This window comes from Ciconia boyciana, chromosome 23, assembly GCF_034638445.1.
Source record: "Ciconia boyciana chromosome 23, ASM3463844v1, whole genome shotgun sequence".
Classification (NCBI taxonomy): Eukaryota; Metazoa; Chordata; class Aves; order Ciconiiformes; family Ciconiidae; genus Ciconia; species Ciconia boyciana.
The window spans coordinates 637,049-664,671 of NC_132956.1; the positions used below are offsets into that span (position 1 = coordinate 637,049).

General features: G+C 46.3%; 1 protein-coding gene across 5 annotated transcripts in view; it reads right to left on the minus strand.

Moving 5' to 3' along the window:
- MAGI3 (membrane associated guanylate kinase, WW and PDZ domain containing 3) overlaps positions 1-26,285 on the minus strand; it is a 75,760-nt gene extending 49,475 nt beyond the window's left edge. For 4 of the 5 annotated variants that reach the window (XM_072844781.1, XM_072844780.1, XM_072844785.1 and 1 more), the window contains exon 1: positions 25,897-26,285. In XM_072844781.1, the coding sequence (XP_072700882.1) occupies positions 25,897-26,218 (322 nt within the window). In that variant the 5' untranslated portion in view covers positions 26,219-26,285. The remainder of the gene's footprint in view (positions 1-25,896) is intronic. The other variant, XM_072844782.1, reaches the window with a different exon arrangement.
- Positions 26,286-27,623: the final 1,338 nt, after the last annotated feature.

The window sequence follows — 27,623 nt, forward strand, 5'->3', positions numbered from 1 at the left end:
ACTAACCTATTTCAGTCTGGAGTTTGGCAGAGCAGGAGCCTGACGGACACTATATTCACAAAGATGCTGTGTGCCTGTTCTCCTGGAACAGAACAGAGCTCTTGGGTGACCATCCAACACGGGCAACAGAAAATGTTCACAGCAAAGGCATCCTTCAGCTGTGTCCGCAAGTGGCAGCACAAGGTCCGTCGTAGCTGGACCATACACCAAGTTTACACAACAGCAAACTGGGCTCGCAAGTATGGTACCCATCCCAAACATCCCTGCTTCACATCGCTTTCAAGCACAGCAGTTCTCCTAACAGTGCGGTTCATTCCCACACGCTGGCCCATGCGGAAACGTCATCGATGGGCTCTCTGGGCACGCAGCTCTGTTGGGCTCCTCAAGCCCCACTTACTGGAGGACCCGGGAGCTCCAGCCAGGCCAGGGACCCCGCTGAGCACTGGGGAAACAGGCCAAGGAGCAATTCCTGCTCCGAGGAACAGAGTCATTATGCAGTTTTTACGAAGGAATCGGAGCTTCTCGCACCGGCTTTTCAAGGAGCTCGGGAAATCCCAACACTCCCAGAGGCAGGCTGTGGCGTTCCCGACGGATAGCTTGAGCTTCGCCAGAGAGAGGCAGTTCAGCAGTAAATTCCAGCTGCAGATCACACAGCTGTGCCTCACCACACTCCCAAGGACTCCCAGGAACTTAAAACCACCAACACCTAAGTGCTAGGTCAGCACTCCTCTGCATCAAATTAACAGATGTGCCATGTCACAGCAGTATTGATTAGAGACATCTCAAAGTTTACTTGGAAAACAACAACCCCCAGTTCTCTCTGCACAATATGGACAGTCAGCAAAATCCCTGTAACTCCAGATGTGCACTGGCCATGACTAATGTTAATGCCCGACTCATGCAGAGTTCACACGGCAATTCTGCATCAAGAGACGCTTTATTCAGCCTGCTACAACAGCTGAGGATCGGGGGCACGCCAGCATGCACCGCAGTCCTCCGGTAAGAAATGGAGGAGATGTCCCTGCAGACAGCCCAGGCAGTGCCCGTGGGAACCACGCACGGGCTGCAGCAGCACGGGGGCTGCAGAGCGTTTCTCACAGACACCCTCTTTGCACAAGCATGGCTGGAGGGAAACAGGTTTATGTTACTCAGACCTTTCAACACGTTTCTCAGCTAAAACAAGCTTGTTACAGAAAAATATCAATGCTGACGTTTTGAAGTGCTGGTATAAACGGCACTGCAACTTTTAGCTTGCCTAAGTCACACCATTTGCATAAAAATAAAATATGGAAAAGACTTTCTCTCAAAACACAACCTACAAAACAGCATTTAGTATTAATTGTGGTTAAGTTATACCCTTAAGGAATCTTACAAAATTTAAAACTTTCCCCAGAATGCCTCTGAGAACGTACTGAACATGCGCTATACACTTTTACAGTAAGTGTACCCCAATCACAGCGTTACTACACAGCAAGCTAAAAGTAAGAAAAAAATAATTCAAGACCTACCAACATTGTTCAAAATACTTCAAAAATCTTCCAATTCAGAAAATAAGGTAATTCTCACTTTCACCTGTATGAAGACGCCAGTCAAGCGACTTTTCCATCACTTTTGTACTTTTCGCATGCAGACGTAGTGCCAAAAGAGAGCCAAGAGGCGCGTCCCAGCCACCTACAGAACAGGGGTCAGCTACCAGCAAAGCGCATCAGGAGACACAAGCAAGCTCCTACCTTGTCCGCAGAGACCGAGCACACATTATCTGTCACACACCCACAAATCTCACTGGTCTCACTTGAACTACAATCTTGTTACAACTTAGTTTTGCAGGGAAGCTTGTGTTTATGATCTTGACGGCATGCTGCTGTTGAAGTAATCACATAAGGAAAGAACATTTCCCTATGTGTTAAGTTAATCATCATGTGATATTAAAAATGAAAGGAATTTATCTTTTCCCTTGCACAGCATATCCTATTATTTCATCACTATTCATTTAATAAGATTTATTTTCAGTTATGGCACCCAGGATTTTCAATTAAATATGAAATAGTGCTTTCTCTGAGAAGAGCAAGCGTGAAGAGCTAGATGCCAGCAAAGAGGAACTGCTCAGCCTTTGAGATTCAATTGCTTCCTAGCAAAGTACAAGCAAGACCTGAAATTGCCCAGGCAGCCCTAGCGCAGCCCATCGCAGCTCTTCACTGCAGAAACCCAGCTCCACGGCCGGGCGGATCAGAGCAGTTACCCTGGCGCAATCGCACGGAAGGTGCCGATTCACGAGCTCCAAAGCAAGTCGTGGGAGTGGTGTAAGTCATCACCACTGAAAGCTACTGAAGAGCTGTCAGAAGCAACAGTGCACTCACTTCCGCAGTCTGGCGTATTAATTTGAATTTCTAACAAACTCAGGCAGCTGAGGCTGACATATTCCTTCTTGTTACTTATGCTCCAGGAGAAGCAAGGTAAAACAGGTACTTGGGGTGCGAAACTGCAGCAAGCACTGCCTGCCCAAGCTCGCTCCCGAGCATCGGGGGGCCCAACAGCTTCCGCCTGGTGTTCAGCACTAGGTTCGAGCAAGCGTTTAACCTTCCAGCTAATTGTTGCCTGTGTCTGCCAACGTGGGTGCCAACTGACCAAACGCGCTTGACGCGCCCCAGAGTAGCGGGCAGGCGGGGACACAAAGAGTTCAGGCGCACCTCATCCAAACAGGGTTCCAACGCGGAGACGGGCTCCTCAACCTTCTTGCTCCTCGAGAACAGGTCTGCGTGGCGGATGTGCAGTGACCGAGGGCAGACCGGCTCTAATGAGGTATCATCGAGATAAAAGAGTGTGTTATCAACCTAACTTGAAACGCAATTATGAAACCACCCATTTGCAGCAGCGATTCAGCCAACGTAACATTTTAGCAGATGAGCCTGCTGTGAAGCATAAGCTTCATTAGGCTTTAACTGATTACATCTCCTGTCCTAACTGATTGTTCATAATTTATTTTTATGGTCATGCAGGCAGAGAATTTGCAACGTAAAGCAGGAACCACTATGCTGATGCAAAACAATGCAGTAGCTTTAAATTTACAGGAGGATATAGATATTGAAGACTTCCAATTTACTGAAAAAATTTGCTTCATTATTGTTCCCACTCTAAAATGTTCCATAAATGAAAGTGTTTGGACCCTGGAGGACTCGGGGAAAAAAAGTGTGTGAACTAAAAGTGATTTAGTAAATCAAATAGTTGAACAATTCCTATCCTACAGATTAAGCACACACAAAATCACAAAAATAGACACAACTCCATTCTAAGAAAAAAGCTCAACTATTAGATTCCAACAAAAACGGCGTGGGTTGTTTTTTTTTTTTTACCAAAAGTACGATTATTATAACCTAATTAGATATTATTTTCTCTCTAGGGCAACACTAGTAGCAGCAAAAAAATTAGAAAGATTCAGTTGCACTGTGTACATTTGAGTCCACATTGCAACACTTGCTTTTTTTCCATAAAAAGTATCTACTGAACCAAGAATTATTTGAAAACTTACTGTACTGATTTAGTTTAACAGCAAGCGATAAAGAAAGAGGAAAACAGACGCAAACACGCCGGTTAGTCAAGAGCCGCGCCGAGGCTCAGCCACCCCCAGACCCTCCTGGCCCCAGGGCTCCAGCCAGCGCCGTAAGCCGGCTCACTGCGAGAGGCAACGCCAGCTCCAGGGAGGAACTACATCCTGGTCAAAGGACTTTTCCTACCCACCGGCCCCACATCCCCAAACACCGAGCTGCTGCTGGACGAGCAGCACAGACACAGAAGGCAACACAAAAGGAAATGCAATATTGCGAACAGGTAAGGAAACGAAGCAGACTTTGCAATTTGAAGGGTATACGTAGAGCGAGACCTGTAACGGGTGGGAAGCGAAGCCCATGGTCTAACCATGTTGGTCATCGCAAAGCTGATAAACAAAAATAATGTTATCACGGGAACAGCTACCTTCCTACAGCTCTGTCTTTTACCTTGGCATTTCCTGGGAACAAGTGACTGTGAGCCTATCGGGAGATACAGCTCAGCTTTTTAGATGATAGCTACTTTGAAGAACCTTAGACAATTAGTATAATTACATTTTGTTGTTTTCCATATGCTCTATACCATGTACGTGTTTCTGACATCTGACAAGAAACAGCATTTCACAGGGAATGATTGGGTTTTTCATAATATAATTCATTTAAATTAGTTTACTTCCTTGGGCAGAAACTTACTGCATAAATGCCAGTGTTCTGGATCAAAGCTCACCAAGGAATTTACTGCCAGGATTATAGAAAAAATAATTTTTGCTTGAAACATAATATAAACTCAACTATTTGGCAACCTAGTATATTCTTGAACTACAAAAAACCAATCCAGAAGCACAGTATTTGTAAGCAGTAGTAAAAGTTAACAGGACTTAACTAACTAAGAGATTAACTAACAGATAGATATCAGTGGTTTTAAGTTTTATTATTTCCATATGCTCTCACATCGTGAAGTTACTTAAGAAAGTTTAAAGCCTACTTACATTTTAAAAGTCCTTAATGATACTGTAAATTATCTTAGGCAATGCGCCATGCGGACATATATACACGATACATTCAGAGCAGCACTACAGAAGAAAGCAGTTGTACTCAATACTTTCAGTCCTAATACTGAATGAAAAGCCCTGCTATGCCAGAGTATTTTAAGATAGCTGGTTGTCAAAGCCTCCAAACACATAATCACATCTCTGGGCTAAAACCCCAACCCAGCCATCCAGTAACAGATAAACAGCACGGGGAAAACGTAACTCCTCGATCTGACTGCAGAGCAGCACGGGCACCGTCAGTGCAGATGCTGGGAGGCACAAAGGCTGCTACACCCACAGGGAAAACGCATCTTGGTAGAGAGGTTTGTGCCTTACGCCCATTATATGCACACGACAAAAACAAAACTCTAAAAATTAAGAACCTTACACTATCAGGTGTTTCCAACGTCTTGCTGAAAATATCATGTTTTTATTCCTTACGTTAGTTCCTGCACTGTCCTAATGGTACCCAGCACGTGTAAACAAGGACTGAACCAGTTCAACCACGGAAGCAGCTTTTTTCCCGAAATAGCCAGCGAGCAAGACAAAAACAAACCCAACTAACCAACCCCCCGTCAACAACTCTTCCCTTTCAGGAACTCCTCACACCCTTATGCACCACATCTGACCTGATTTAAATCTGCACCCATGGGAACCTGCCGTGGGGCTTTGCACAGCGCTGCAGCCGTGTCCAGCGCACAAAGCCACCCTGTGAACACATGGATCAATTCCAGCATTTAACTTGAAAATCCATGCACCTTCCCATCATCTGTCTGCACGAACACACGTCTAAAACCAGCCGTATCGCCAGGGCCGCTACTGTGGAATCTAAATGTTAATTATGTATTTTGGAAATACATCTTTGATCTAATAAATCCCCTTATATCCATGTGCTAAAAAGTAGTGTTCACAACTTGCACACTTTCTCCAAATTTACTCTTCAAACTGTTATAACCTGTGATGAGTAACTCGTCAGAAAAACACAGCTGTGCTACCTTGTTGGACAGTGGGGGCAAGAAGGGCATTGAAGGGGGTAAAAAAGGGAAGGATGACGGCATTCGCAGCCTAGCACACACTCATTTATTTCTCTAATGAGGGGGAAAAAAAGGCATTGCAGAAGAGAGTTATTCCAGAGGGCACACTGTTGTAACTGCAGCCGCAGCTCTAAATTATATAGCCAGAAGGTCATAACGATCTTTATCTTCCTCCTTTGCACGCACTCACCCATAGATACAACAATGGCAACTCCACTCCAGTAACGGAGTTAACCTTAATCTTTAAAAGTTAACTTTAAATGGCTGTCTTTTTTTTGTCAGTTCCTCTGCTTTGCTGCTGCTGGCTAAACATCTTCACGTAACAGCAGGTAAAAACTCCACAACACTAACGATTATTTTCCTTTATGGACAGTTTATGTTCAGATATCCCTGCTGTGGCTCTCATGTCATTCAAAATTATGATGCGCCCCATGCTTAGAAAACAGAAATGTTATATTTTACCAACAAAGGGTTACGGACTTCTCAGTCAGTTCAACTGACCTTGGTATGACTTACCCACAACACAGTCAGCTCTTCAGCAACACAGATGGTTGAACTGACGTTGCCAATGTTTTAAGCTCAGAAAATGCTTCTTTTTTTAAAAAAAATTATTATTATTATTTCCCCATGCTGTGTTTACTGTTTTACATATGCCTCTGACTGCCAAGGAATTGTTAACTAATCACCATGAGATTCATTTTGTTAGTACACAGCTGGGTACTTCGTCATGCAACATCTGCTTCTCAGCATTTCTTCTTTTTCTTATCTATCAGTAGTTTGTAAGAAAACAGTCTCAGAGTCAGTCAGTCAGCATGTGGAAAAAGAAGCTAGTAAATGAATTTATTAACTAACAGCTATTAATACGTAAACCTTCAGATTACTAAGGAACCCATGTACCTTACAGCATGGAAAGCCCACCTAGAGCAGACGTGAAACAGGTAAGAAACATTCCGATTTCCTCATCGCAAGGCATTTATTAAAGACTGCTGCAACTCAGAAGGAGAACATAATGGGAATACGCACACTCCTGGAGTCACCCTCCTGGAGTTCTGCAAGACCCAGTCTCCCAACCAGTTTCACATTTCGGGGCAGCCTGCTCCGAAGCCCAGCTCGCTGCCTTTCCTGCGGAGATGAGCCCTGGCCACAGGGCAGCACCCGACTGCACCGGAACCGCGACGCAGAAGAGCAGCCTCACGCTGAATTCAGCAGCGGGAAGTTGCATTTTGTAGAGCATTCTGGCAGCCACTTCTCAAGCACCTCCTGATGACCGACCGCAGGGTCGGACAGTTGCCCATCTTATGACCAAAGCCACTTAGTTCCCTCGGCCACAGAAGCTGACACGCAGTGCTCTCAGCAATTTTGAAAAGATTTATTTGCTGTCTCTCCTCTGTGCTTTTATCTGCTAAAGATTATCAAGAGAAGCTAAAAAAAAAACCAGGTAAAATTTCCAAAGAAAGAGTTTTTACAAGGTAATCTTCTTTGAAGAAATGCTTCTGTAATGAAGTTTTCAGAAAAATCTGCATTTGAGAGACCGGCAGATTAAGAAAGGGCAAATAACCCATTAATTAAAATGATAAATCTAGTTTTCATAACCAGAACTTACTGAACATTAAACAAAACTCGCTCTTTCATTGCCACCTATGTAAACTTCTAAGCACAGACCACAGGTCAATTCTGCAGCAGACGAAGTTCTAGCTGGCACAGGCTAGGAGAGGTCATTCTGCATGGGGAACACGATAGCTGTATTTCCAATTATTTTTAGCTTCAGAACAAACTTCTTCCGCTACTTTAAAACGTGCTACAAACTAGAACTAGTTGAAGCAGAAACCAAAAGGACGGACAGCAACTTCACAGCAAGGTAAGTGCCATTTTCACTTTTACTTTGTGCTGTCCATCATAAAAATAAGTCTATGTAAGCCATGTACAACCATACTTAAAAACCTAAACAATCTGATTGTAGAAGGTCCTCATGGGCCATGGCTACAGTCAGATACAAATGGCACATATCACTTCACTCGTGGCCAGCTTCCAAGCCACCTACCCTCCCTTCCCGATGTACAATAAATAGCCACAAAATTGACGTCGGTAGTGAACAAGAATCAAAGTCTAAAAGACAGGGCAGAAATCAACTGCTCCCCGGCAAATGTCCACAACAACTGCGTGGATGATAATCTAGTAGATTCAGTGATGAACTTTCACCAGCTGCTTTCAGTTTAATTTTTGCGCCCGAAAGTTCGGCACAAGGTAGATGTCATAAGCAAAATAATAATGTTTGTATAGACTGAGACAGAAAGGGTCATCCAGTTACAATAATAGAAGTCTCACAGTCGGAGCACTTAGCTCTTGGATTGCGGTGCATTCAGCTCGGGAAGCCTGCCAGTCATCGTCTTTATGCAGCTGTCTCCAAAGGCTGGACTCATTTATATCTGCTTAAAGAGCTCACTACATTCAAGACTGACACAGAAATGGAATTCTCATAAGAAAGCACTTCAAATAAAAAGACAGCTTTGAAGGCAAAGCCAAATCTAATTTCTGTTCTCAATTCACAATCAATCAGAAGGCAGCTATGGATGTACACCCCAACAGGAAAACCCAAACTGACAGCATGGTAGTTTTTTCCTGTATTTATTGCATCGTTCCCTTTTCTGTCATCCTTGTCTGACCATATAGGTTCCGCAGTAATCTTTTTGAAATGCTTTACTATCGCACAGCATTTCACAGAGCAGATATTTCTGTTACCCACAGTAGATACTTCTTATTAAAATGCTTCCTTTCTCCTTGCTTCCAGGACACACAAGAACCTGAAGGTCCAGGTTTGAAAACGTTACCTTTTTTGTTTGAATACAAGTATATGATACATAATATCACATACACAGCCAGTCTCAGTCATTTGTTCAAACAGAACTTCCATGGAAGTTGATTTTATCTCTCTCTCTCGACTTACCACTATAATAAACCATACAGCTAGATGATGAACCACCACCCCGCACCTATGATCACAAGAATTACATCAAGCAACTCTGACAGCAGGTACCTGTCCTAACAGTCATCATCTCACAAAACTGTGACTGGAACGCAGTCAAGATCCTTCCTAATTTTACTCATTATATTGAGACAGAATCAGGTAGCAGTTACATAGTTAGCACTATTTACTAAGCAAAACCATTTAAATTCCAAAATTCACTGTTCAGTGCCCACTGGCAGCTATACAGAAACAGCGAAGAAAAGAAACCAGACATCTTGCTGCTCAAATAACGTGATGAAACAGAGATTAGCTTGTCTTTAGCTGCCAGTTTAAATTCTTATTAAGAGACTAACGGGGCTTTCCTGAAGGCACTGTCAGAGCAATCAGGTGAAACCAACGCTGTGCGTACTTGGTACGAGGCACATCGATATCTGCTCGGAAAGCTCAGCGCCCTGTGCACTGTGCGCAGCGGGAGGGTTACTGTGCTAAGAAGAGTATTACTGGAAAGGGGCGACTGCACAATCTGTTACTGTAAAAAAACAATGCATGTCCAACATGGGGGCTAAGAATAAATTTTGAAGAGCAAAATTTCAAATATCCTCTGCTTCTAAATTTATTTTGCAGTGTTTGCAGTAGCACTGAGGTCTTGCTAAGTCTCCAGGCATCACTTGAATTTCCTGCATTTGAATCAGATGCACATTGTTACTTGAAAAAGCAGATTTATTTTTATCTCCACATATTTGTTACATATAAGAAGCGCCTCACACTTTGCATTTAAAACTTGTACTTCCAGGTAACAATGAACACTAAATCTCTCCAGATCACTGCAAGCAGCCTGAAGAAAGGGCCCTGTTCTCATGTCCCAATTTCAAATTCTTTAGATAAGATAGAAAGTTCTGTCAAATAACTGGGGTTTTTTTGAAAACATGAGAGGTATTGTTTGTCTTTGCCATTTCCTTAATACCCAACATCTCTGCAACCATGACCACCAGGAAGAGCAACGGACCTCTGAATAACATAGTTCAGTTCGGGGAAAAAAAAACCCAAACCACAGGTGTATTTGCCAAGAGGCAATAAATAAGGATTTCAGAACAACAAATTTTATGCCCCCCAAAGGCGATTCAACAAAGCAGGAACTGATTTAAGTCCTTCTTCTCTTTGCTGCATTTCACCCGACATAAGAAAAACCAGTCCACAGAAAGAACTTTCTCAGGTAAAAACCCTTTTACTATTCCTGCAGCACGACACTTCACATTACGTATCAGAGTTTGATGCCTGAATGGAAGAATATCCTATTTTTAGTAGACTTTTAACTGACAGAAGAAGCAGAGAACAGTTGGTAGTTTCCGAATACTTTAAAACTTCCCTGAGGAAATACTACATGCACTTGTGTACAAATACAGGCCGATAAAAAAAGCTAACAAAGACCCCAGGATCCCGTCCTCGGGGCCACCAGTGCCCCCAGAAGGACGACCGCAGCCTGAGGGAAAGAATTCCATTTTAAGCAGTGTTCAGCACCACAACTTAAACAGTAGCCCATCCACAAAGCAATTTTCATGTTCATTCCATGTTCCCTCCCTCCACAAAAACCAGAGAAAGCCGATACCCTCCTGCTTCCTAACAGCCACCCCGCCTCAATTTTTTTTTGTTACAGAATTTGTGCTAAAAATCAGACTGTTGCATGGACAAAGTTTATTAAATTTATGCAAATCACAGCACAGTAACAGCATTCTCCAGTCTCCAGAGAGTTCCAGTTCTCAGTTTGGGATAAGGAACCGTTTGAACAGCGCAAATGCTTCCAATGCTTCTTTAAAAAGCGACTGACAGTTCTGATGGTGGAGAGCTAATTTCGGGAAAACAGCTTTAAACTAAGAACAGTGCAAATCACTCATCTATGCTTATATTTAAAAAATGTGCTAAGAACACTGTTTCAACAGTACAAATACTTGTGATTTACAAATATTTGTAAGTCCCGGTTCAAATCCCAAATTGAACATTCCACCGAACCCAGGGCAGACCATGACACCGACAAGGACTCACCAACACCTACCGACGGGGAGACACCGAACGCCATCCAAGCTGTGACGGTGGGGCATCTCACCCGCTCCCGATCAGCCTCAGAAATACCCCTAAACTTCACGCACCACCCGAGACAAGTCAGTCTGAGCAACACCTCAGACGGCGCCTGTGTTTGCACAGGAGCTTACAGGTGGGTGACGCTCTTCTTTACGCATCTGGATCACCTGCGCTCCCACGTGTGCCACAGAGGGCCCTGCAGCAGGGACGAGCAGTCACCGCACTCTCACTGCCTTCTGCAAGCTATTTACTAAGGCAGAAAGATTAATATGGAAGATTCATATTAATAAGGCTATTCAGCTAGCAAAACTAAGTGACAGTGAAGTATTTTCAGTGCAGTACCTTATGGCTGAGCAGACAAATGTACCTTTTTCCCCTTACGTTACTCAATTCCTCAGTGACAAAGCAGCAAGAGAGAGATTTACGCTCTAAACCTCATTTTGAATCCGTACGCTTTACTCAGGGGTTAGAAAAGATGTCCCTGGCTAAGGAAGGCCCTCATATTCTGAAATATTTTGCAGAACAGAGCAGAACAAAAAGACCTAATATGCAGTACAGCGTAAACAACACTCAATCCACTGCAATTATTTGCTATTTTGATGAACACTAAGCGCCCTGCCCTAATGAATTCATTTAAGTACTAGCAGCATCTCCTAATGGGCATTAATTAAACTTTTCCAGCATCTCTGCCTTCACCAGAGAAAAGTAATTACTCACTGCTGTCCTACAGAGAGGGAAATAAAATCCACAGGATTAGGTTTTTTTATATTGAGTAAGTAGGGCAGATAGGAAAGCCTGCAATTTAGAGGCAAGTTGCTGTAGTTCGTAATTCCACAACATGAGCAATACTTCAGGCCTTGCATTGAGTAAAACTGTTTCCCTGCTGCCTGCAAATAAGCGACAAAACAGGGTTTAATAATAGTACATAGGTTTGTCAAGGACGTAACTATTTGTCTTTTTCAAAATTCCTAAGGGGATACAGCATTAGCCAGTTAGCCGTTACCTCAGCTATGCTGTATAGTTTAACCACCAGCTGCATATACCCATCAGCATTTCAGACCTTATCTATCAGTGAATACATTTTAAAATATTTTTATTCATAAATATGGCATATTAATGCTTCTATAATAAGACACTTAAAAAGTATGTGCATGAGTGGCATCTGAAGATGTCAGAGATCTAGAATAATGGACAACAATTTTTATTTATCAATACAAAACTGTTTTGTACAACAGGGACCAACTCTCAACCTGAAATAAAACCACAGCAATTTTGTCTTCAAACTTCTGTAATTAGCATTTTTTGTCATATATCAAACACAATGCATTAAATTTCACATTACAAACACTTATCTTCCAAGGAAACACTGTCAACTTGAAGCAAAGCCAAGGCAATAAATATTTCAAGCTATTGCTCAGCAGTGCAATACCATATTTGATTACTTACTGGTACTTCCACTCGATGGTACCCACAGTACTAAGCAGTTTTCACAAACAAGTTCTCCCTGCACCAAAGCATTTACCATCTAATCTCACTGCAAAGAAGATTAGTGAAATTACTGAGCAATAATAGTTTCAGCAACAGAGGTGAAAATACTTCCCTGGCACTTTTGGTCAGCTGATTTCTGAGGAATTCTTCAGACCAATAAAGGACGAAACAAGCCATTAAACATCATCACCCGGGATTAATACAGGGCTCTGCCTCTCTCTTACGTAACAGGATTCTGAAATTCCCCCCAAGTACATGCATTAGGAGGAAATAATTTCTACAAACCTAAAACTTTAGGGCTTAGTTATTTCCTGATAGTTCTGTGGTTTTAGAGGAAATAAACTGGATGTTAATCCTCTTGCATTTAATGAGTAGTACCAGCAAGCTCTGCTTCTGTCTATTGCAAGAAGGTCACAGTAAACTTGGCGTATAACCAAAACAAAGTTGCACATACTGCCAATGAAATCTTAAAGAGAGGGGGAAGGCTTAAGCGGTTTGGGGGGTGGTGGTGGTGCCTATTTGAGCAAAAACGTGTCAAAATGATTTAAAAATCCACCGATGTCCTTAGCTTTTTTCATAGAAATCACTTAGCGCAGGAGGGAAATACTTAATCAGCATGTTGACTTACACTGAGTTCAAATCATCTGTCAATGGGTTTATGTTTTGTTTTTTAATAATGTCAGGAAAAGAAGAAATAACTTGCATACATGCATTCAGCTCGTATTCAGCTGCAGGATGAAGCTGGTAGGCCACCAGCTGTGCAAACACAAGAGACGTGCCAAACCGAATAAGCCAGCCCTCATTTCTAGTTCAGTTATACTTTTGTTGTGATCTTCCAAAAAGTCTTGCGGGGAAAAAGAAAACTTCTACCAAGGCAGGCACTTCTGCTTTTTGTTTCCATTTCTTTTTGAGCGACTGGTTTTCCTACCCAGACTCACGAAGTTTTAGGCTGGACACTGCTCCCTGCTATGCGCTGCTTTTTTCAGAATCCAAAATGCACGTCCGAGACACTACGCACATTACTTTTTCCTAAAGACTGGCTACAACCACAGCAACTATTTAAGAGATACAATACTTAAAGAGGGTTTCTTTACTAAATTAGACAGCAAACCACTTAGTCATCTAAAGTTTACATATAATTCATTTCATTATCTTTAAGTTAATATTGTTAGAAACATCACACAAAACAAAAGCACAAAGTTCCATATCAGTTGCTTGGTCTATTTCTTTATAATTTTTACTACCAGTCTTCACCACCACAGGAATTTTATTTTCACTGACTTAAAAGAATAATTTCTTTATGCTTAACACTGAATCAGATAATTTTTTTCTTGGGCACCAAGAATTAAAACTGGTTTAACTATTTGGATTCATCCAGCCACCTGATTTCACGACTTAAGAAAGAGATATTTGCAGATACTCCAAGACCTACTCAACTGCAGATCAAATGCCTTACACCGTATTTTAAATTTCCTTCTGGGAACCTTTCTGGTCAGTCACCAGAGAGGCCGCACCGCTCTGTCAGACACCCCGCAGCAGTGGGTCTCAGCCTGCGGCCGCTGAAGACTGAGATGCCCTGAATGACTCCCGCGATGTTCAGGAAACATTTAAGAGCACACACATTAAAAATGGGCTTAACTTTGCCACACAAGAATTGTTGACACTGGAAAATTCAGACAAACAAGTTGAAAGTTACTGCTCTAGAGCAAAAAACACTTTCTACCCTAACATGATTTCCACTAACAACTTCATTTGATAAACTACATCACTGTATCAAACAGTAATTAAGCAGCCACTTCAGATGGGATTTTTTCTCTCATCTATTCTTTCATCAACGTGAAAGGAGATTTTTTTTTAAACATGTTTCTTCTAGCTAAGCACAAAACTGGTGCATACGCCACTGCGCACCACTCCCACCTCGGTCGGGGGATCTGCTGAGATAGTCTCCACCGGCACTCCAGACCTGCCCGCACCCGACGTCGGCATAAGCGGGACGCTGGGGGCGCGGACAGCTGCTCCTCGCCCCGCCACCATCGCAGCCCAGCGTTTCCGCATCGAAGCTCAGCGCTTGCGTTCCTGCTCACCCAGCCGCAAGCTGCCAAAGAGCACGGTGACAGACCTGCGCCTTCTCCAAGCCGAGGGGAAGGAGGATCCAAGAAGATGGCCCGATGCCACGGCTGGAGAGGACTCCAGAAGGAACTGGCAATCGCAGGCTCCCAGAGGCAAAGCCCGAGGCTGGTCACGGCGTTTCCCCTTTCCCCCACACCAGCACACCCCATTTTGCCCACAGAGCACGCAAGAGCTGACGAACTCTTTCAAAGGGCAAACAGATGAGTCCTGGCAAAATGGTTTCCAAATCGCATGGTACGTCCTCGCCTGCATGCTAAAACAGTCCTTAATAGGAGAGACACAATTTGAATCCCAAAACATAATAGTGAACATTGAACCGCTCTCAAAATACAACTGCAAAACAATCCTAGTCCAAGGGAAATTAATTTCTCCCTAAATGTTTTATCAAAAAAACCTCTGGCAAAGGCAGCAGGGGCATTTCAGTAGAAACTCAGCGCTAAACGCGTTCCTTTATATTCTCTACATTCAAAGCTTGATATACAGGCTAAACCACCAAGTATCAGTGGCTGTTTTTCAGAGCAATTTATGGCAGACGACTGCACAGATCTCCCGACTTGTATTTTTAAAATTCAGAATGGCCTTCGGTGTTCTTCATAGCTCAGGGAAACCAGCCGATGATGTAAACCTCAAACTGCAGTTGATTACCAGGAGGTAAACAACACAGGAACATACCAACCAGTCATTTTTATTTCCAAGACATAAGATCTTTATTCGTATTTGCACTACAAAAGTGAAGAGTCTAATGACCAGGCCTAAAAATGCATGTGGGTTTTTAGTGGGGCGGGCAAAGAAAGGAGCTTGGTTTTTCTTTGAAATGAGTACGATGTTTAGTCTATGATGCCTCGAGTTGAAAACTTCTGAAAGTATTTTTATGTAAACCCACAGCAGTCTGCAGACAGCTACTGCATGTTGTAAATCTGCAAGTCAAGAACCCAAGATGGAGTAAACACCACCCTCATTCACACCTTCCAGGTGCCTGAATGACTGTTTTCAAGAAAAGCGGTTTCTTAAAAAAAAAATTCCAATTTCCAGTTATTTCCTATTGTTAATAAGTTTCATAAATCAACCCTGGAAACACCCAGGCTGTCTCTCACACCTGCAGTTACCTTCTCTGTCGCAGCATTTGCGGCAGCCCTCAGGCAGCCCTCCCGCGCCACGGCGGCAGCCCTGCAGCAGAGCGCACTGGACGCGGCGTGTGCGAGGGCGGTCGGATGCCCCTGCCCGGCGGGACAGCTGGCTGCCCCTGTGCCCAACGTCACGCCCAAAGAGCCGGGAGGCACGTTAGAGCCCAGAAACGACCAACACGCCCTGCAAAGCAAACACTTCAGCCTCCGCCGGGCCAGAGTTTGCCCAACAGGCCACCCGCCCGCAGGGCCCAGCCCTCGCAGGCTCAGCGCACCAGCCACGAGCGCCCAGCGGCTGCAGGGAGGCCCCGGGCCCGCCGCTGCAACGGGGCAGCTCTTTCAAAGGCGCCTGTGCCAAGCTTGTCCTCACACCCTGGCTCAGACTGCCACGCTCTTCAGCCCCGAACAGATATACAAAAATATATATATATTTATAGTCCGACAAAGGAAGGATGGGAGGATTGCCGTGTCCCCGCTTCCTGAGAAGCCCAGCTGACATCCAGCGGCCTATGAACATTCAGGGCTGCAGGGGTTTCTGGGCAACTTTGATAGAAATTTCTGCAGTCCCCCCATGACATTTACACAGACACTCTCCCATCTCAGCTGGGCGCACTTGGAGGGGACGAGCTTCACCCCAGCAGAGGCATCCACAGGTGTGGGGCCTCCACAGGCTCCTACAGCTCCACTTGGCCAACAAAAAGTTTAAATAGCATCCAGCACACAAGGGAAGCATTCCCGTGTCTTCAGTTTGAAGGTATACTGGGACCAAATTAGAAAAAATCTGAACATCTGTGCCTTCCCACACACAGTTATTAACTAGCATGTACAAGTCGCTAGAAGAGTAAGTGTTACAAGGCAAAGTTCAAGCAATTACTGAACCTGTTGAACCCGACTCCAGGGACTGCCCCTGGCACCTGACATGCCTGAAGACACGTTTCCTGCTATCAGGGATTATCTGCTGTGGGTTACGGCCTTGTACTTGTGCTGTGAGAGAAGGAGCCACAAACACCTAATCCTGCTCTTTCGTACCGTTATTGCATATTCCCATTCCTCGTACCTATTTCCTTTGTGTTGCAATTCCACCTTTCTCTGTCTCACTGCACAAGAGTTCTTCCAGGCTGGTGATCTCTTTCTTTGCATCTCTTCTACTTCTGTCTCTTTGAGATAAGGCGAGCAGTCATCCTCAAAGTACTCCCTAATATTATTTGCAGAAGTTGGTAACAGCAGCTCATGACCTGCAGCTCCCACGTTTCCTGCTGGATCTGACCTGCACGCCCATGTCGGCTCCGGCACCTGCGCCACGGCAGGGAGAAGGTGCTGCTGCCGGCTTCTTATAAACACCCAGTGCCAGAGATGGTCCTGGATGGTCCCAGCCTCACCAGACCAGCCCATTTTTGTACAAGTGCAATGCAACTATTGTTGTGGTCAGATTCTGGGTTAGGTTCTCATGTTAGGGCAACGCTGGTCTGGATTCGTAAGAGTGCATGCTCTCTATTTCCAAATGCAGTGGACTCAAGAAGATACAACTTCAGCAACAGATAATTCAGGCAATCACATTAACCTTGCTGATTGCCCTTACCACCTTCTTGAAAGAATACTTCATTATCATGCAGATGGAAATAATGCATTTCCAGACACCAAAAACCAGAATACTTGTGATGTTTATATAGCATCCACAATGCATATTCATAAGACACCAGCTGTTAGTCTGATTGTATTTATTACCAAAAGTCAGTAATGAAACGGCACTGAAGTAGAACACAATAAGAATCAATATTCAAGTGTACCATGATCTGATAGAGCTAGAATTCAAGTTTTAATTTTTTTTTATACAGGTAACTGAAGAGAGATGGCAATTCAAAGCTTAAAGGAATTAACTTTTTACTTGTATCTCAGGAAAATATTTTACAATGGATCAGATTACACAAACTAGACTACTATTCAGCAAGTGAAGAGTGACACAGGATGGACAGTAAACACCCTAGTGATTTTCAATTTGAAGAAGTTACATTCAACTGAGAGCAACCAACAAGTCACAAAAAATTACAGGCCTAAGAAACATACATATTGAAAAGTAGCTTTAAGCAAGCATTTTTAAAGGTAGCTATGAAAGCAGACTTTAAAAGCTCACTGTCAGAGAAAGCCCAGAGTTATGTCTAACAGCCTTGGTGTGCTTTGCAAATGAAATTACATTTCCACACAAGATCATCACTTTAACATGTTGCATTTGCATGTGACAAAAAAAGCACAACGACATAAGCTTGAACAAAAGATTGCTATGACTGTATTTCATATCGAAAGCTACACCTAAACTAGTCACAGAACATGGCTATGTGCAACCACCCATATCTGCATCTTAAACAGCAGCACGGAGGGACAGCTTGTACATAGGTTTTAACAGCCAGTATGGAAAAATTAACATGAATCCCAGCATCCCTTGACCTGCTGCATCCATAGTGGCAATCCCCTCTTCTCCATTAGTGCCTTTACAGTCTCTTTGACACCACACTGACAAACACCCTTCCCAGGTACTCCCCTTCTCACCAAAAGTATATGCTCTTGCTTTTAAAACTGATTAGCTTGGAAGCCAGCCCATCGTATTCAACTACTGCTGGTATGTCACCTGGGAGCAGCTCCCATTCCCACTGTGACCTGCTGAGGGCCCAAAAAAGATTAATTTAACACAGATTCAAATACCAATTAGCAACTGAGAAGATGAATTACTTAGGATTCTGGTTTCTATGATGGTGTAACGGATCAATACAAGCCTGCAATCTTCCTACTGCATTTTCCCCTCACCTTCTCTTCAGCAGAACTAAATAAGGAACTTACTCTCAAATACAAAGAGCTCATATTTTTCTTAATCCAAGTCTAGTACTCTCAGGAATACTATTGCTTTGAAGAAGAAAATTGTTCCCATTCAGGGAATAAGATGTGATTTAACCAACAGCCCATGAATGCGACGATATTTTTTAAAAGGAAGCATCGTGAATTAAAAACAAGAACCAGAAGAATGAATTCAAAGACCTTAAAACAGAGCAACAATCAAAACTAGAGTAATTTTTTTCAGCTGTCAATTTGAATGCACAATCCTTGTTATATTTTAAGATTTTTTTTAAGAATTATCAGCTGAAAAATATCTTGAAGCAGATGTTTCAATAATAAAGGCGCACGGTGCGTAGCAAGTTAGACAAGCACAGCTTGTTTACTTCATGAATTTTCTAAAAGACAGTTTAGTTTGAAAGTGTCTTTGTTTTATAAAAGCAAAATGAAAATTCTTTTTAAAAAATTAAGGAAATGGTATCTTCTGAGGGCAATAAAACCCATTTTCTACAACTGACTAGCATTTCATTAAAGCCAGCCAAGAATTCAAGAGCAACACCTAGACAAAAATTATGAAGATGAAATCTGTTGAAATGGCTTCTAATAAAGGTTCATGTTTATTTCATTCTTGGCTTCATTCACATAGAAGAGAAAGCCCCCTGCCATTGCAGAGTAGCAGCAAAATTACAGTTTCAAGGATTTTAAACAAGTTCTATGCTGGCATGTAAACATAAGCTTTTTTTTTTTTCCTTTTTTTAGTAGAAAACCAACATAAACACATGTGGAAGAATTCCTATCAAAACTGCCTACCAGAATGAGAAAACTTCCTTCCAGGAACAACTGGAATACAAGCGCTTGATCGTTCAGTCGTAGTGAAAAAAATCTTATTCCCCTAAAGCAGGGGATGCGGACACGGCGGAGGTGGGTTTGGAGAACACCGACTGCACCACCCGCTCTGCCACCAGCCCCAGGTAAAGGCTGGCCATACTCTGTGCTATTCTAGTGGGTCTCTCCTGAGAGACATCAACGAACGGCACAGGGAAGAGAATGGCTCTCCTAAGAGAACAAAAAAGTACAAATTAAAACCAAGGTGTTAAGCAGCACAGTAGCAAAAGCCACATGAGGCCTCGTTATCATTTGAAACTAACACGCCAAGAAAGAATAGAATAATTAGAGCGCATTTATGGTGAAATCATTAACACAGTACTCATTGCAGTAAAACTTAAACGAAGGAGTATGTGAAAGGGAAAGGCAGTATGTTCTATGACAAGAATAATATGTTTATATAAAGACGAATATGAGAAACAAGATTATAAATTACACGCACATACTAATACCCATCCCTTGGCAAGCACTTGATAGTCCTCTGCATCCACACACCTGAGATGCAAGCTAATAGCTTTTTGGGCAAGGTGGCTCTCAAACTGCTCTAGGACACACCATTGCTACTGCCAATGCTTTAGAGAAATGACAGCCTCCAGCAGAAAGCATTTCTTGTTCGGTTTTCTTTTTCAAGACTGCACATCCGTCTTCTGCCCAGTTTCATGAAACTGGGATACCCTATGCATTCATTATAGCAACCCTATACGTTTTGGGCTTTTCTTGGTGTTGCAAAATGAATCAACCTTTCCTTCTTTTGTATAAAAATGGATCAGTTCCCCGTGCACTCTCAAGCAGGGAGGGCAGCTTTCCACGCCAGCATCCAGCAGCCCCCACCTAAAGCACAACTGGAGGACCTGAGCTGGCTGCCTCAACTCCTCAGACTAGCAGAGTAACACATTAGTCTGTTTAATCACCGAGCTGGCCTACTGCCAGCTTCCAGAGAAACACGGAATTAGGGTAATGCCTTTCCTCCGAGAGGCAAAATTATCCTAGTGTGTACTCTGATCTCCATTTTAACACGGCACATTTAGAATTCATCTGATTTTGCAAAAACAGCCTTGGAGTGTGGCGTGCCCTCCTCCCTGCCTTAATTGCCAAACATGCAAATGTTTACCCCCACATGGAGGCTTTGTACCTACCTCAAGCACAAGAGAAAATGTAAATGAATCCTACATACTCAGCTTCGAGTATTATGTCTCAAGTGCTGAATCCTGATCTGAGTCACTGTATTTGTCACCACCGTTTTCATTCATTCTGCTTCAGAGAAGGGACCCCCATGCACAAGCTGACTTCTAAACATTTCCATTAACTCCTGCTGGTAGCGGAGGCATTCGGGATCGATCACCATGCAATTTTACAGTCACGTGAGAAAATGCATCCAGCAATAAGCTGTCTTCTTGTACGCTCATACTAGATTTTGATCAGGAGAGCATTTTGGTAAGATAAGGCCTTGCTAGCTTCAAGATCCTCAAGTCCCAAGAGCATTACATGATTTAGTGAAAGATATTGACAAGAAAAAAATGAGTTTGGTACTGAGAACTTCAGAGCACTACCTCCACCTGTCAATCACCTCTTTCTCTGTACTAATGCATCTTAATTCAAATAAAGCAATAGATCTGAAGTAGTTAGAGATGTCACGTCGAAAGGCTGCAGACTACGGTTGAGTGCACACAAAGCAGCAACATGCATCAGCTTTGGACTAGGGCACACTGCGTGTATTGTAAATGGCATGAAGGACTCAAAAAATAAAGACCCTGTGAGTTCTGTGAGTATGAGCTGGGAAGTCCTCCACATGCCGCAGCTGGGAAAAAAACCATCAAAGCACGAACTGACACCTTACTGCAGGCCAGGCCACCCAGACGGGAGATAAGGAACAAATGCCCCAGTCGGAGGAAGAGCTCCAGCCACGACTGTGAAAGTTGTGAAAGTCAGCTGTGAAACAGCTACATAGGAAATCAAGGTTTAACAGTTTCAGGAGCACTGAGACTATTAAAAAAAATTTAGTCTGAAGGGCACTTTTAATAATTTTAAATCTTGTGGCATTTTTTTATTAAAGATCAGTTTTGATGCAATGGAGCCAACATAACATTCTCTCAATAATCAAGGGACAAAACTATGTGCTCTGGAAGCGTTTCTCAAGTGGAAGAACTACAAGACTCTGGCATTTCTTCCCAGATGCTAGTTATAGTGGCCATGAAACCATAATAATTGCCACAGAGTAGCTGTATTCATCAAAGCTCCTTAGTTTGGAAGGAAAACACATTCCTTCCTACGTAGTAGCTGGCAACTCGGGCTGCAGAAAGCAGAACTTGCAGATAATCAGTAATTTTTGTTACTTTAAGTCCATAACCTAGTTTTGATGTATTTTGGCTATCATACTGCCATGAAGAAAGAAGGCATTCAAAGTTATATTGATAGGTATTTTAGCAAGCAGGCTCGCCTGCACATACAAACATCTTTCTGGCTAAATCTGAATGCCATATGGAACTAGTAGGTACCTTTAGAGGGTGAACTTAGCACTCACAAAGACAACAGATTTGACTAAAGCAAAATGCTTTAGTTATTCCTTAATGGAAATAAAAACCTGCAGCAGTGCCAGCTAGTTACAAGGCTAACGTACTAAAACGAGTAACACTGGACAGGGAAGGTCCTCGAGCCACATAGCAGCCGTCGTTTGGATGCATGTAAGCAGGCGATTAGCTTGAAACCAGCACTTACCACCAAGTGTGGCTAAAATACAAATGCACTCATTATGATGAGCAGGCCTACGTTAGCATGCGTGCACATACATACAAATACCACATTGCACAAAAAGCCTTATTTCTCTGTACTGCCATTTTGCTCATCTGATCAAGATGACGATTAATTATACAAAAATAAGAGGTATGGTTATAATCTCAAACATCAACTAGAATGAAGGGATATCTCACTTTTATTTAGACAACTCAGATCCCAGCATCAGTCCAGGTATACTGGCAGAGAGCTTGAGACCGGCCTTCTGCAGACTTTGCTACATCGGCCCCTACCGATACCGGAACCACAGATTTTCCAGCCGGCCCGCACACACCCGAGCCAGACCTCGTCTGGGGCACGGCTGTGGCACCGCCGACACTCGCGCCCAGCCATGTCACACCGGTCTCGTTCTCCCTCCTCAGCAAGTAAGGACAGAGCAAGAAAGGGAAGGACGAATCTCTCCATCAACAAAATGGTCCATCATTTGTGATGTGCAGTTAACAGATGGCGTTCAAATTAACATTCATATCTTTCAAGTGTCTTATCAAACAAGACTAAACAGCATCTTGAAATTTCCATTTTAAATTTTCTATGAGCTTGCTGTAAGTATCACAGACAGATTTTACTGCTGACAACTAAAGCTGTTGCTGCCTTTAATGAGGGACGACATCACTACTTGAAATAAAGCAGTCCAGTCCCCTGACATGCTGTTCAAGACCACTGGGACACCTACACAGGCTTCACCTGGAAGATGGAGCCAGCTCTTAAACACCAGAATTGCCCTTCCAAAATGTGAAGGCAAACCATAGGCATCAAGGCTTTATACATTCCCTAAAATTCAGAGACAAGGCCTTACACAGACCCTAGAATTCAGAGACAAGGCCTTACACAGTCCTTGCTGTTGTGGTAGTGATCCCCTGAAGTTGGATCCTCTCAGACTTCTGTCGCAGTAGCACTCAAATCTGAAGAGCCATCGGGCACACAAAGGCCGGCTGCCAGAGGCAATTCCATGCCTTTCAACACAACGGTTCATTTGAGAGAGCGAGCAGTTTTGACTGGAGAAAACCATGGAAAATGGGACCTTAAAACCAGTGATGCAATTAAGGGTCTCCGAGAATTCAGACCTATTACGAGCGCACCACAGACCACCGGCTCCCCAGCCCTCGCTCCCTTCAGCACCACCGCCCGTACAGCCCCACACATCTTCCCAGCTGCCTTCCGAAGGTCAGCAAGTCTGGACTGCTCGGGATCACAAGGGGTAGAAGGGAAGCCAAATCCAAAGTCACAGGTCTTCACAGAGAACGCCTTGTCAACAAGTTTTCTCATTACATATGCCCTAACTGGAATACTGCCACTGAGCGCTACTGTGACAATCTTGGAAAAAAAAAAAAAAAGAAAAAAACACCAACCACGAAAAACAGTATGCTTTAAAATACTGTATTTAAGGACACTAAGTCTTAACACAGAAAATTACTGCAAAAATCATCTGATGTGGTAAATAAGCTTGCGGTATGTTCCTGTATGGGAAAAAATGCTGGATCTGAAGCTTCAATTTGATTTGTTCCAAAAGTTACATAAAATCAGCATAAAAATGCTAGTCCTCTATTTACAACTCAGCCCAGCGTTCAGTTTACAAGCTCTGGATGACCATGCTACATAGCACAGGCCTTTGCAAGACTCCAGCAGTAGTCTCCTTCTGCGGAGAAAACCGTTCCTGTATTGTAACGAGTTACTAACCCACAGGAGAATTCTGCTCTCATCTCTTGGCAGCTACACTGCCACACAACGCTCACTCAGCGAGAATCTTATTCAAAGTCTATTGATACCTTGCTGAAAGTCTATTTGAAAAGCCACTACACCAAAATACCTGGATGTGATTAAACCAACCGTGAACTTTCAAAAACTAACAGCCTTTCTTCTAAGCAGCAACCCGCTCTCCTCATTACCTGGTCTTTATTCACATGCCCAATAGTTTCATTCTCAACTACAGCTTTAACCAACTTGCTGGAATCAGAAGTCGGTCCTGTCGATCTTCTGGACGCTCTTCCCAGTGGCGCCGTATTCCCCACCTCCTACCCCTTCCACGCCACCGATGATTTAAGGGGCAGGCAACAGTGTTCAGTACTTCGTATCTGGAACTCCTGATGAACATCAGCTGGCTCTGGCTATCTTCTACTATTCATCGTATCAATTCTTTCTAAAATCTTTTCTGCCAGTTTTAACTTGACAGCTGGAGACATCTCTCTGTTATGGAAAGTCCCAGTACAGGAATACCCCTATTTCCCTCCATAGTAAACACAAGAAATTCCTTTGATCTTCTAACTATAGTTCCATCTTCCACGAGCCTTCTCTTCCCAAAAAAGAGTTTTATTATTGTCTGCTATCTTAAACAATTTTTTCCTCAATTTTTTTTTTATCCTCTTATTTTACATTTAACTTGCAGCAGTTTGTTCTTTTCTATTTTCTTCATTCAGATGGGATTTCCAAGTTTGGAAATAAAGACATATTTCAAAGCCTGCCAAGCTTCTGTAAGTGCTTTCAAGGTGTGGGTTTGTTTTTGGGTTTTTTTGGTTTTTGTTTTTAATGTAACAGGCGATATGCATCAGGACCAACTGCACAGTCTCTATATAGAAGATGACATTTCATTAGCGGTCAAACAAGGAAAATCTGATTTAAAATATGTACTACCTAAAGTCAAATAGCAACCCAGCAGTTATGAAGAAGTACAAGGCAGGTGTTAAACAAAGAAGCTGTATAAGAAATATGACAGACTTCAGCCATGGAAATACTGATATCAGTTGGGATTCAGAGAAAAATGGTTTTACCAAAGACAGATTCTTTGTAAGGCATCAAGCTCACACCTGGACTGTCTGACCAGGAAAGCGGCAAATGTGGTGCTCGTCACAGCGTGAATCATGAGCTCATGGGACTGCAGGTGCCACTATTCAGCATTAACTTGACATTTGACAGGCATGTTGGTAAAGAAGATTTTACCACAATGATCTGATATCATTAGTTAATTAAAGCGTACTCAAAATTAATCCAGATCTACGGAAAAAGAACACCCGGAGTTTGCTCCCGGTGTTCGCCTTCGGCAAATTAGAAACTAACAGGATGCAGCGCTGGCGTTCTCGCAAGCCGTGCTCGCGTCCTCCCCAGCCCGGGCCGTCTCACACCTGCCCTCCGCCCGGCTCTAAGCAGCAGTTCACACAGACACCGTGGAAAACCACGAAATACCGTTTCTTCAAGCTGCGGGCCCCGAGCTCCCCCGGGCAGCCGCTGCCGCAGGCGGGCAGGCAGACGGCGGCGGCCGGGGACCCTCCGGGGAGCGACGGAGGCGCCCGAAACCTCCGCTCAGCCCCGTCAGGCGACCGCCGCCCGCTCCGCCGAGCCTGCTCGGGCGTCACACCCGCACAACACCCGAAATACAGCGGCGGGAAGCCAAGCAGCTCCCTCGCCCCCTCACGCCCGGGCTGCGGCCGGCTGCCGGAGCCGCCGGGCAGCGCTGCCGCGCGGCACGGCGGGGACAGAGGCAGAGCGGGCAGCAGCGCCGGGGACCGGGCCCTCGCCCCGCCGGGACAGCGGCGCCCTCGCCCGGGACGGGCCACCCGCCCCCGGGCTCGGGCCGCGGCACCGGCGGTGGGACCGAGCCGGCGGCGCGGGGAGGCCAGCCCGCTGCCGAGGTCAGCCCGCTGCCGAGGCCGGCGGTTCCCGACGGGCCGGAGGGGGGGGGGAAGCGAGCGCTGCCCGCCAGCGCCGCCGCGGGGCCGGGGCGGGACTCCGGGGCCCCGCGCCGCCCCACGCGGCAGCGGGGCCGCCCCCCGCGGCCGCCCCGTTCGGCGGAGGCGCCCTCCCGGAGCCGGGGAAACTTCCCCTGCCCGGCACCCGCCCCCGCGCCCCGGGCCCCGCCGCCGCCGGGCGGGCGGGCGCTCCCGCACCCCGCCGCGGCCCTCCCGCCGCCCCGCAGGGCGCCGGCGCGGCTGGGCCTACCCGCGGCCGGCTCGGCGGCGGCGCGGGCAGCGGCGGGGCGGGCCGCGGGTCCGGCGCGGCCTGCGGCGGCCGGCTCACCTGGGCGCACGGTCTTGAGGCGCACGGGCTCCCTGAAGTGCCGGACGACGGCCAGCGTGTCGCGGTGCGTGAGGCCGCTGACGGGGGTGCCGTTCACCTCCAGCAGCACGTCGCCCGGCGCCGGCGCCTTGCCCGAGAGCAGCGCGGGGCCCGGCGCGCCCTCGCCGCCCGGCGGCAGGCGGCCCGCCAGGTAGGGGAACTCGCCGCGCTCGGCGCCGCCGCGCAGGAGGTCGGGGTCGGGGCCCGCCGGGCCGCCCCAGGACACCACGCACTCCTGCACCTTGCTCAGCCAGTGCCGCTTCTTCCGCAGCGTCTTGGACATGCCGCACCACGGGGCGCCGCTGCCCGCCCCGCGCCGCCGCTCCCTCCCCGGCCGCGGCTGCCGCCCGACTGCCGCCCCGCCGCGGCGGCGCCCCGCCCCCCGGCCCCGCCGCGCCCCGCCCCACCGCGCGCGCCCCCAGCCCCGGCCCCGCCCCGCCGCGCGCCCCGGTCCCCCCACGCCCCCGCCACGCCCTGCCGGCCGCGCTGGCCACGCCCCCCCCGGCCGCCGCGCCGCCGGCCCCCCGGGGCGGGGTTTGCGCCGTCACGGGCAGCGCGGCCGCCGGCCGCGGGTTGCAGCGGTGCGGGCGGGCCGGGCCCCGTCCGCCCCCGGCCGTGCTGGGCGCCTCGGCCCCGGCCCCGCCAAGGGCCCCCCAGGGCCGCACCACGGGCTGGGTGTGGCCCCCTTGGCCAGGAGCAGCCCCTCAGCCAGCGCCCGCCCCAGCCAGGATCTCTCCCCAGTCAGGGTCTCGCCCCAGCCGGGATCTCGCCCCAGTCAGGGTCTCTCCCCAGCCAGGATCTCGCCCCAGTCAGGGTCTCTTCCCCAGTCAGGGTCTCGCCCCAGCCAGGATCTCTCCTCAGCCAAGATCTTGCCCCAGCCAGGATCTCTCCCCAGTCAGGGTCTCGCCCCAGCCGGGATCTCTCCTCAGCGCCCACCTCCGGCAGGGTCTCTCCCCAGTCAGGGTCTCTCCCCAGCCAGGATCTCGCCCCAGTCAGGGTCTCTCCTCAGGCAGGATCTCGCCTCAGGCAGGGTCTCCCCAGCCAGGATCTCGCCTCAGGCAGGGTCTCTCCTCAGGCAGGATCTCGCTCCAGTCAGGGTCTCGCCCCAGCCAGGGTCTCGCCCCAGCCAGGATCTCTCCTCAGCGCCCACCTCCAGCAGGATCTCGCCCCAGTCAGGGTCTCTCCCCAGTCAGGGTCTCTCCCCAGCCAGGATCTTGCCCCAGTCAGGGTCTCTCCTCAGGCAGGATCTCGCCCCAGTCAGGGTCTCTCCCCAGCCAGGATCTCGCCTCAGGCAGGGTCTCTCCTCAGGCAGGATCTCGCTCCAGTCAGGGTCTCTCCCCAGTCAGGGTCTCGCCCCAGCCAGGATCTCTCCTCAGCGCCCACCTCCAGCAGGATCTCGCCCCAGTCAGGGTCTCTCCCCAGTCAGGGTCTCTCCCCAGCCAGGATCTTGCCCCAGTCAGGGTCTCTCCTCAGGCAGGATCTCGCCCCAGTCAGGGTCTCTCCTCAGGCAGGATCTCGCTCCAGTCAGGGTCTCTCCCCAGTCAGGATCTCGCCCCAGACAGGATCTCTCCTCAGCGCCCACCTCCGGCAGGGTCTCTCCCCAGTCAGGGTCTCTCCCCAGTCAGGGTCTCTCCCCAGCCAGGATCTCGCCCCAGTCAGGGTCTCTCCTCAGGCAGGATCTCGCCTCA